Source organism: Neophocaena asiaeorientalis, unplaced genomic scaffold (genome assembly GCF_003031525.2).
Source record: "Neophocaena asiaeorientalis asiaeorientalis breed wild unplaced genomic scaffold, Neophocaena_asiaeorientalis_V1.1 scaffold49, whole genome shotgun sequence".
In the NCBI taxonomy this organism is placed as follows: domain Eukaryota; kingdom Metazoa; phylum Chordata; class Mammalia; order Artiodactyla; family Phocoenidae; genus Neophocaena; species Neophocaena asiaeorientalis.
Window position 1 is genome coordinate 2,522,393 of NW_020172456.1, and position 12,127 is coordinate 2,534,519.

The following is a 12,127-nucleotide window of genomic DNA, read 5'->3' on the forward strand; positions in this document are numbered from 1 at the left end:
AGCAGCTAAGCCCACGTGGCACAACTACTGAGCCTGCACTCCAGAGCCCGTGAGCCACAACTACTGAGCCTACGTGCCACAGCTCCTGAAGCCCGCGTGCTTAGAGCCCGCGCTCGGCAACAAGAGAAGCCACCGCGATGAGAAGGCCGCATACCGCAGGGAAGACCCAATGCAGCCCAAAATAAATAAATTAAATAAATAAATTTATTAAAAAACAAGATAATCAGAATGTTATTTTTCTTGTGCTCTGGATTTTGCTTTTTCCAGGTTAATTGCTTGCTTACATGTTATTACTAATTTTTAAACAATTTTCTATATTCAGATATTGGTTCATTTTTAGCTATTCTGTTCTAAACACATTACAGCTTTGCTCCTGCATGAAAGTTTAAGCAGTAAATGTTAGCACAGAATTCCACCACTGGGGAAGATATTGATGAAGACCTAAGCCAGTTTTATGAATAGTTTTCAGAGGTTCTTTAGGCCATCAAATTGAATCATTACCAACAGATTTCGTGTATCATGCCTATCCAAATGTCTTTCCTTTGTCAAATACAGTAATTTGTTTCCAAACTCTTCTAACTTGTAGCATTCTAGTAGCGTTCCCAAATGAATATTTAGCTCTTCGATCAGGTTGCCTGAGAGGCCAAGAAAGAATCTTTTATTCCTTTGGAATTCTTCTTAACTCTAGTACAGTGCTCAGTCGAAAATATGTCCCTGGTAAATTGTGATTGACCATCCTCACAGCAATCAGTTGTTTCAGAGTTAACATTAAAGTTGACACACAAACTACTTCAGTGGAATTTTTCTGTAAAACAACATTTCCATTAAAATTGACCAAAGAGTAAACAGCTTTCAGCTATGAGATCAAAGTACAGTACCTTGGTGTTTGTATGTTAAAATTTGGATATCCCTAAAGAGGAAACTAGGGATAATCTTATGTTGGGAAAAGGTCACTTGGTCGAGATGAAGGAGGACAGAATGATTTCAGGGCTGTTAGTGATTGCTCCAACAGTTTCTCCCCTTGTGTTGGATTTCACTTCCTTCCTGCGTTATACGGTGCTGGATCGCTTAATGTAAGCATTTTATTTTTGTGAATAATTTATTTGTGTTACCACTGACAACAAAGGCTAGTATAAACTATGTGTTCCCATAGATGCCTAGTGCTAATAATTATTTGAAATGCTGTGGCTCGGTGGCTTTAAGAATATTTAGCAGTAAAACATTTACAAATATTTTATTTTATTCTAAAACTGAATTGACTTTCGATTATTTGTAAACTAATATACTATTTTCAGGATAGGCTTTCTCTTTGTTGATTTATATTTTTTATTTTCTTCATTAGGACAAAGAAAATTATGCATTCTCTAAGCATAGCATTTTGGGATCTCTTGCAGAAAATCAAGTGATAGAAATCAGTGTTAAGCGTTGTTCTTACGCAGTCCTTCTCCCCTTGCTTTTCTTTACTGTTCATCTGAAGTATGTATAACTTAAAACTTATTTCCACAGAAAAAAATTAGGCCCCGCTTAGAACTTAGCAGATGTTTGGTAGTGGTGGTGGTGGGGGTTGACAATTACTTAGAGAATTCTGAAGGTATGCAAATCTGTAAGGACTCAGATTTTAAGTAGCACTCTTTTTCTTACCATGACTGAAAGAAACATTTTTAACCTCCCTTTTAGATACATCATGTTACACAAAATGGAGCACTATATAAAAGACCGTTTAATGAAGGTTTTGAAGAGACGCCAATGCTGGTTGCTGTGCTTACTTATGTGGGGTATGGTGTCCTCACTCTCTTTGGATATCTTCGAGATTTCTTAAGGCATTGGAGAATTGAAAAGTGTCACCATGCAACAGAAAGAGAAGAACAAAAGGTAATTGTTAGTCTTTGATTCTGTAAATGGAAGCCTCTTATCTTGCGGTTTTCACTCATTTTTTTCTTTAGATATTTGGGTATACATTAAAATAAAAAATATTCTAGATGCAGTTAAATGAAAACATTCCACAAGGGAAGCTAAAAGCAAGGGTAAAGGCATGGAGAAATCAAAGCATTTAACATGTTTTAATTTAATCATCACAAGAATCTATTCTTATTTTATGGGCAAGAAAGCTAAAGTTCACAGGTTAAGTAACATTTCCCAAGATGCCTAATGTCAGAGCTGGCATGTGGACACAGTTCTCTGAAGAGCCAGAAGCCATGTCCTTTCTGTTCACAATACCATACTGTATCCCAAGTTGTGTCTACAGTCTTCTGGAAAGATTGTGTTCTTTAGAACTCATGTTGTGTTTTCACATAGGCACATTACACATACATGTCTAGTTCATAGATCGCCTCTTCTCCACAGAAAAACAAGCCCTGAAGCAGAATTTGGCTGAGCTACTCTGTTTCTGTGGAAAACGATCTTGTTTTAGTAATGGTAAACAGATGACACTGATTGTCTCTGGGGAGGAGGATGGCATTCACCTCACTTCACTTTTCTCTTCATACTCCTTTGTGCCTCTAGAGTTTTGTACAGTATACATGTATTATCTACTCTTAAAAAAAAATAGTTGTAAGTCAACTGTACTCCAATAAGATTAAAGAAAATAAAACAACCTAATTTGTCTTGGACTAAGGAACACTATCTTCTTTCCCAAACCAAAATATTTCTTTATGGGCATTTTTTTTAATGCTTTAAATTTTATTATTTAAAGTGATAAAAGATTTTCTTTATCCCATAATAAAGTTTGTTTTTTTCATTAAAAAAATAAATAGAATTAGAGTGAAAAATGCCTGATTTTATGAAAAACAAACTTGTTTGTTCTTGACATGTGAAGTATGGAGAGGGTTGTCCTCTAGCCCAGGGAAGGCACTAGATTAGAGAAGGGGTTCAGAAGTTAGAAATTTTTTGTCTATCATACGTCTCACTTTCATGGGACATTAGAGGAGAGGGGCAGATGTGGTGGCATTAAGATCAACACTGAGAGGGGAGCCAGTAAACACTGGGAATGGATGACGGAGACATGGGAAGGGGGAGAAAGCACCAAGAAACATGGGAAAGGGAAGGACCTCATCAGCTACTAGGAAGCCAAAACCAATCAGCATAGGGATTGAGGATCCTGAAACTGGGAGAACTGAGGACCCGGGCGTTCTTCTGTCATCTCAACCATTCTGCACCCTTCGCAGCCCTGGTGCCACAAGTTGGCCCTCTTTCTCATTGCCCTGAAATGCCTACAAGTTCATTTCATTAAGAAGGTATTTTTTGGATAACTAATAAGAACCTGCTGTATATATATAAAAACAAAGGTATATTTTTTTGCTACAAAAAGCAAAGCCCTGCATTCAGAACTCAATCCAGTAGGCGAAACTAATTTTCATCATTGAAAAAAAATTAAATGTCTTTGATTCACTTTTTTCTACCCCTCTATACATCCCAAATAGATTTTCTGGTAGGGTGCATCCACAATATGTTGATTTTTTACATCCCTTAGGTATGGCCTACTTACTGTAGGTTATTAGCTTACCAGGTACTTACTGTGTTGTACAGTATTACAATGACTGTGTACAAACCATTATCTTCCTGCTAGACTGAGGTGGTGGTGGTTGTGACTGATAAAGTTTTATTCACATATTCAAACTAGAAGGTCTTTATATACAGGCACCTCTCATAGTGTCTAAACACTATAGAGACCTAATAATTGACATGTAGAGATGGGGGTTGGGGGGAGTGCTGACTGTGGTGTAGACAGCATTCCTGCTGAGGGGATAGAAGTGTACGCAAAGGCATGAGGAATGTTTGGGAGAACCTGGAAAGTGAATGTATGAGAAATTGTGTTTTGAATGTTTGGTAGCAATGAGGAGTCATGGGCATTTTTGAGCAGGGTTAGTGACTGGAGAGTTTGCACAGCTGGTGCTGTCTCACAGTGTGATGAACGAATGAGTGAACCGATGGGGTTGCATCTGAATTATTTTGTGAATGAGGACATTATCTTTGGAACTTTTTCATGTCTCCAGAGGGTAAATTGACTGTTTAAGTATTGGGGCTGCCTATGTGTACTTAACTTTGTGTGAAAGAATTGGAGGGGTCTTCCCTGGTGGCACAGTGGTTAAGAATCTGCCCGCCAGATGAATGGGTAAAGAAGATGTGGCATATATATACAATGGAATATTACTCAACCATAAAAAGAAACGAAATTGAGTTATTTGTAGTGAAGTGGATAGACCAAGAGTCTGTCATACAGAGTGAAGTAAGTCAGAAAGAGAAAAACAAATACCGTATGCTAACACATACATATGGAATATATATTTAAAAAATGTACTGATGAACCTAGTTGCAGGGCAGGAATAAAGACGTAGACATAGAAAATGGACTTAAGGGCATGGGGTGGGAGGATGAAGCTGGGGCAAAGTGAGAGTAGCATCCACATATATACACTACTGAATGTAAAATAGTTGGCTGGTGGGAAGCAGCAGCATAGCACAAGGAGATCAGCACGGTGCTTTGAGCTGACCTAGAGGGGTGGGATAGGGAGGGTGGGAGGGAGGCTCAGGAGGGAGGGGATGTGGGAACGTGTGTATGCACGTGGCCGACTCGCTTTGTTGTGCAACAGAGGCTAGCACAGTATTGTGAAACAATTATACTCCAATAAAGATCTATTTTAAAGAAAAAAAGAAGAAGAATCATCCGCCTGCCAATGCAGGGAACACAGGTTTGATCCCTGGTCCGGGAAGATCCCACATGCTGTGGAGCAACTAAGCCTGTGCGCCACAACTACTGAGCCTGCGCTCTAGAGCCTGTGGGCCACAACTACTGAAGCCCATGCGCCTAGAGCCCATGCTCTGCTACGTGCCTAGAGCCCATGCTCTGCAACGAAGAGTAGCCCCGCTCGCCGCTACTAGAGAAAAGACAGCATGCAGTAACGAAGACCCAACACAGCCAAAAATAAATTACTTAAATAAAGTAAATTAAAAAAAAAAAAAGAATTGGAACACGTGGATTTTCTTCTTAAGTAGTTTCTAATTTTGTTGAGGGAACATAAACACTTAAAAATTATGGGCCTTTGCAAAGCACTATGCAGGTAAATAGTACTTGAATTGTATGCAGATGTAGAACAAAAAAGTAAACTGAGTAGCATAGAGTTAATTCTTTTTTTAAACAATTAATTAATTTTAATTTTTGGCTGTGTTGGGTCTTTGTTGCTGCATGCGAGCTTTCTCTAGTTGCAGCGAGCGGGGGCTACTCTTTGTTGTGGTGCGCGGGCTTCTCATTGCAGTGGTTTCTCTTGTTGTGGAGCACGGGCTCCAGGTTTACGGGCTTCAGTAGTCGTGACACACGGGCTCAGTAGTTGTGGCTCTTGGGCTCTAGAGTACAGGCTCAGTAGTTGTGGCACATGGGCTTAGTTGCTCCACAGCATGTGGGATCTTCCCGGACTAGGGCTCAAACTTGTATCCCCTGCACTGGCAGGTGGATTCTTAACCACTGTGCCACCAGGGAAGTCCCCAGGAAATAATTCTTGAAAGAAGTAATAGGAGGAAATATGTAGGATGGAGGGGGACATTTGCCTGTAGAGTTTGTTTAGGGGAGCACTGTACTAGTTTATTCAAATTCATTTTAGTAGGATTTTCACAGAAGATAATATTAGCAGTTAAAACAGCTGAATTCTGCCATTTTCTTATAAAAATTCAGCTATTAGAAGGGAAGGAAGGCTCGTTTAGCGTTAAGGGAAGATCCCACATGCTGTGGAGCAACTAAGCCTGTGCGCCACAACTACTGAGCCTGCGCTCTAGAGCCTGTGGGCCACAACTACTGAAGCCCATGCGCCTAGAGCCCATGCTCTGCTACGTGCCTAGAGCCCATGCTCTGCAACGAAGAGTAGCCCCGCTCGCCGCTACTAGAGAAAAGACAGCATGCAGTAACGAAGACCCAACACAGCCAAAAATAAATTACTTAAATAAAGTAAATTAAAAAAAAAAAAAGAATTGGAACACGTGGATTTTCTTCTTAAGTAGTTTCTAATTTTGTTGAGGGAACATAAACACTTAAAAATTATGGGCCTTTGCAAAGCACTATGCAGGTAAATAGTACTTGAATTGTATGCAGATGTAGAACAAAAAAGTAAACTGAGTAGCATAGAGTTAATTCTTTTTTTAAACAATTAATTTTAATTTTTGGCCGTGTTGGGTCTTTGTTGCTGCATGCGGGCTTTCTCTAGTTGCGGCGAGTGGGAGCTACTCTTTGTTGTGGTGCGCGGGCTTCTCATTGCAGTGGTTTCTCTTGTTGTGGAGCACGGGCTCCAGGTTTACGGGCTTCAGTAGTCGTGACACACGGGCTCAGTAGTTGTGGCTCTTGGGCTCTAGAGTACAGGCCCTCAGTAGTTGTGGCGCATGGGCTTAGTTGCTCCACAGCATGTGGGATCTTCCCGGACTAGGGTTCAAACTTGTATCCCCTGCACTGGCAGGTGGATTCTTAACCACTGTGCCACCAGGGAAGTCCCCAGGAAATAATTCTTGAAAGAAGTAATAGGAGGAAATATGTAGGATGGAGGGGGACATTTGCCTGTAGAGTTTGTTTAGGGGAGCACTGTACTAGTTTATTCAAATTCATTTTAGTAGGATTTTCACAGAAGATAATATTAGCAGTTAAAACAGCTGAATTCTGCCATTTTCTTATAAAAATTCAGCTATTAGAAGGGAAGGAAGGCTCGTTTAGCGTTACGGCAGATCGTGTTTGTTTTCTGATGCTGGTTTGGACGTAGTGAGAGGGATAGGCCAGTTTTTAAGTGTTACACTGGGAAGAGGTGAGGGAAAGTGTTTGCTTAGGATCATAAAATGCAAATATAATGTTGCTACTTTCTCATTTCTCTGAGTGAGTAGTGTTCATAGCCACATCCTTATTTTCTCCCTCATTCCATTACAAAAGAGAGCCTGTTTAACCTATTTATACAAGTGCTTCATATGTTGCTTTGGGTAGAAATGAACCACATGGTCATGCTAATAAAGATGAGTTAGCATAAATGTGTTCTATTTTATATAAATTGCTAAAATTATTGGAATTCTTTACTGCTTGATCTTCTGTTATTGGTGGTGTTTTGGATAAAAATGTTTTCTCTCAGTCTGGTTTCTTTTTTGTGTGAGGTGAGGCTGGTAGTTCAGAAACACGTATGTGATAGGTATTGTAAAAGCTTGAATTAATAAAAATGTTCTAGTATCTAGATAGGAAATACCTAGAAATCTAAGGAGTGAATTGTGGTAGATAGTTACCACACACTTACTAAACTTTAACATTTGCCTCTACAGTTCATGATCATATATTCAGAAATGGGAGGGATAGGATACTGGGAAGGGACATTATATGTCTATATCTTGATATATTTTAATTTTCAAGATACAAAAGAATTAAAATACATTAATTCAAATTCCTGGAAGGATTTATTCTTGACCTCCTTCAAAAAGTAGCTTACTAAGAATATTCTGATAATTGTCACTTTAGCAGTATCTTTGGAAACAATGAGTATAGTTGCTTGATATGTTAAGCTGGGGGATTATCAATTGGTTTGTCTTTTTTAGTTCTGTGGGTTTAAAAAGAGCTCCACTTTCCATAGTTTTGTGGTAAGTGTGGAGCCCAGGACAGCAGTCAAGCAGTCACCTTTTTTGGGGGCCGCACTGTGCCACTTGCAGGATCTTAGTTCCCCGACCAGGGGTCTAATCCATGCCCCCTGCAGTGGAAGCACAGAGTCCTAACCCCCGGACTGCCAGGGAATTCCCTACTTAATTTTTTTTTAAAATAGCTTTATTGAGATATAATTTATGTACCATAAAGTTCACCTGTTTAAAATGTACAGTTGAATGATTTTTATTACTATTTACAGAAAGCGTACGGCCAAAACCATAAGCTAATTTTATAACGTTTTCATGATCTGAAGAAGAAACCCCATACCCATTGACAATCACCCCTTCCTCCTGCACCTCATGCTAGGCAACCACTAATCTACTTTCTGTCTCTAGACATTTCATATAAATGGGATCATACAATGTGTGATCTTTTGTGTCTGGCTTCTATCGCTTGGAATGTTTTTGAGCTTCATCCATGTTGTGGTATATTTTGGTAATTCATTTTTTTATTGCTGAATCATATTGCATTGTATAGAGCAGTCGTCTGTTTCCTCTTGGGATTTCTCACTGAAAAGCTATATCCGAAATAAACCTTTTTAAAGAGTTTTATTGTACACTATTACTGTGTGTGTGAATGTGTGCTTCTTTGTGTGCTTGCACATACACACGCTGGCTGTAGGCCGACCATAGGAAAGGGGTGGGAGGGCCAATAGTCCAGTGGTCTTAACGTGCTTTCAATGCCGTAGAAAGTTATTTCACATTGACTTAGTAGCAGCACAGAATGGGAGGCATTGTGGCTAGGGTTAGGAGCATAGACTCTGGAATTAAAAGACCTGGATCAGCTCCTGGCTCTGCTTCTGGCCAGGTCTCTAGGTGGGAAAGCCATTTTGCCTTTCTGAAAATGGGAGTAATAGCTTCTGTAAGAGAGTTCAGGGATACTTAAGAGAAAAAATATGTGAAGCCCTTGGCAACACATATCATAAATACTCAGTAATTGGGAACTCCTGTTTCTATTGATGTGATTATTCATCATCTTTATCCTCATCATATAAAAGTATCTGGGCATGCATCTATGTTGGCCTGAATTGTCTTAACGAACATGGCCAATTTTTATAAAGTCAACTTCTGAAAGTGGTAGCACCCAACCTTTTTCCCCTGTGATTTTTTTTTTGAAATTAGCTCTCAGAACTCATTTATGTGCAGAGGTTAATATGGTGCCTAAATATGTAAATACCAGAATAATACTTGTGTTACTGAACCAGGTCTGTTTGCCCAAGATGCCACAAGCCAAACACTGAGACTCGGGTTGGTTTACAGCCAAGAGTTTATTCATAAGGCAGCCAAGCGAGGAGATGGAAGAACAGGTCTCAGGTCCACCTCCCTGAAGGCAAGGAGGTTGGGGTATTTATGGGATAAGCAAGAGTGGTCTTAGGCATAGAGAAAGGTGATTAAAGGCAGAGAAAAGGTGAGGTAATCCTTGTTCTGCATAGGCACATTTGGGTTACATGCTTCTTCATATTCAAGCTAGAGTCGCTTAGCTTGGTCTGAGGGTAGAGTTTTCTGGCCCTCTGATGTTAAAAGGCCATTTACTGAACATCTGTGCAGCCCCAGTTTTAGGGTCAGTGGTCCCATGCAGCCCCCAGCCAGCTTACACTGGGCGGGAGCAGACTCCAAGTTCCTTTAAAACAACTGGGGCTGTGTGAAAGCTGGGAAGGCCTGCAGTTATAGAAGAGGCAAAAAGAGAGAAAGAAAAAAACTAAGGCGAACTTAATCAATGAAAGCAGTTTACGAGCAAAGGGTTTTTAACAAGCTGTTCCCTTATCTGTTGTTCTGTAAGACAAGTTCAAGACTTTCTCTTAGTTATCAACTTCTGTTAACTCTTTGGGGCACAATTTCACTTGTCAGGATCATCCTATACTTTTCCAGAAGGTTCACAGTCCCATATCTACAATCAAAACTCTAAAATATCTGAAAACCAAAAGTTTTTTTTTTTAACACATTTGGTGGTAAAACCTGACCTGAACAGATGTGTTGCTCTTTACAGCTCTTTTTTATCCCACTTGGTATGAACAATCATAGCTTTCCTGCAGATATATTAAAGTGTTGGGTTTTGGGGTGCTGCAGATCCCACTGGTTATATATTAATAGATTACCCTGTGATCTTAAGGCCTGTATAGACAGTAGAATAGGTGCCTATTTATTTTAAACAATATATAGGATGTTTTCTACAAGACTTACCTCAAATAGGCTTAAATAATAAAGGATATTTATTGGGTAATTAAGATGACCCCAGACTACTTTGGGTAAGGTCTTTACTGATCCCTAATTAACAAATCCATGAATTTCAATTTTACCTTTCAGGCCAGTAGTAGAAGTCACTTAACTTGTGAGTACCTCAAGCCCAACAATCCAAGGTGGTCTCAGCTAGGTTTTATTTCTGCTTATCATGGATATGTGCTGGTGTATGGGGTTTGTAAAGATCTTCAGAGGTGTCCATGAGGAGGGTATCCGTAAGGCTGTTTGAACTTGACTCTATCATTGCCACTCACCTACCAGTTAGGCTGTCTCTGGGCAAGCCTCCCTCTACAGTACTTGTTATATTGTGTTGTAACTTTATCTGTGTGCCTCTCCACTACATTAAGAGATCCTTCAGTGTGTAGAGGTTGTGTCTTACTCATTTTTATCCCCAGTGCCTTGCTTAGTGCCTGGAAAGTACTGCTCAGTAAATGTTGGTTCAGTGCCTGAACAAATGCGTATTAGGTTGGCCCTGACTGAAGTCGTTTCACAGTGACTAAACTGAGGAGGAAGAAGAGGGGGAGGGGGATGTGGAGCAGGCTGGGGTGTGGGGTGTCATTGTTTGCAGAGAGAACTCTCCTGTCCTTAATGTATCCCAAGTCTAGCAATGAATCAAACATATATTGAGTGTCCAATAAAAGATTTGAAAGAATGAATGAAAAGTCCTCTAGTTTACCCCTAGTCCTAAAATATTTCAAGTGTAAAGCGTATATGTTTTTAGAAACAGACGTTCTTATTGCCTAGAACTAGAACCTCAAATCGTGGTCCCCTTCCATCCCCTTTCTTACTTCATCGCAAGGCTGCGGCGAGTTTGGTTAGCATCCCTTCAGATCTCTACTGAACCTTCTAACTGCAGTCAAAGCTGCTACCCAGGCCACAAGTCCCTGTCTTCTACCATCTGTCTCATCTGCTTTGGGTCTTAAACATAACATCCCTCACTGTGACAACTTCCTCACTGTGCAAGCCTGTTCCCTTCTCAGGGACTTAGTCGTTCTCTCCTTGTAAGGAGAGGCAGAGCTCCCTGATCTTGGCGGTCTCTCTGTTCAGATCAGAGCCCATCCCTGCCCTCCTAACCTCAGACAGCTCTGTCACAGGTTACCCAAAGCTCACCTCATTCTGGTCTGCAGCCCTTTTCTCTTTGGGGTTTAGTAACCCTTCTGGTAGATAGGACTGGACTCTAAGTTTTTTCTGATATTTATATACTAAAAGCAAAAAATACTGCGTTTTGTCGCTAATAAAAACTTGTCCATGATGGAGTATTTCTCTCAAGTATTTGAGTTAATACCTTTAACATTGATGTGCAGTTTTAGGAAGTTGTAAAGAAATGAGATCAAGAAGCATTAGTACTGTTTACCCATTGAGAAGGACTGGAGACTGGTTTTTTGTTTTTTCCTTTGTGAAATAAATGCATGGTGAATAATAGTTAAAGGAAAGTCCTTAATTAGAATTTGGGTGTCTCTGTTCCAGTTTTAATTGATCCAGTTTGTTGAAAGAAAAGACTATCAAACGGGACATAGTATTTAAGTAATAAATTTCCAATTGTGAGAGACACATTATTTATGGATATTTTCTCGTTAGGAAATGTAAATGTTAGAACCAATTGCAGGAGAGATGGTATCAGCTACCGCAAATTCCTGAGTTCTTTGTGACTCTGCTTAGCTTTATTTAAGGAGATTTTTATCTACTGTGAGGCTTATTTAGTAGGCACTTTTAGAGTCCAATGTCATAGAAGGTTAATTTTAAACTTTTATGTAGAGCCTTCTTTAGCAATGAAAATCTTTTACAGAATAAGGCTTAAACTTTTAATGTTTTTGACTAGCTTATTTAAAAGATGAATTTAGATTGGCACCAAGCCAGATCTGAGGGCTAGAAGCTCCGTGATTTGCCGGCTATCATAAAGCTGTAGTACAGTTTTCTTTTTGTTTGGTTTACTCTTTACCTTCAAGTAGACCTCACGTGGTCTGGTCACTGCGTTCTGAGCAGAACTTTATGCATTAATTAAAGCTCCACTGTGACTTAATTTTTACAGACTTAAATTGTGGCATCACTTATTTTCAGGGAGGAAGGGAGAGCTTTAAATCCCTGATCGTGAAAATTCATTTTGAGATTTTTTTTTTTTAATTATTTTTTGGCTGCACTGGGTCTTCATTGCTGCGTGCGGTCTTTTTCTAGTTGAGGCAAGTGGGGGCTACTCTTCCTCGCGGCGCGTGGGCTTCTCATTGTGGTGGCTTCTCTTGTTGCGG

The 12,127-nt window shown here is 39.9% G+C and overlaps 1 protein-coding gene across 1 annotated transcript in view; it reads left to right on the top strand.

Annotated features, from left to right (window-relative positions):
- The window catches only part of SPTLC2 (serine palmitoyltransferase long chain base subunit 2), an 89,478-nt gene that overhangs the window by 5,061 nt on the left and 72,290 nt on the right, over positions 1–12,127 (top strand). The window contains exon 2 of the mRNA XM_024737797.1: positions 1,678–1,872. Within this exon, the coding sequence (XP_024593565.1) occupies positions 1,678–1,872 (195 nt within the window). The remainder of the gene's footprint in view (positions 1–1,677; positions 1,873–12,127) is intronic.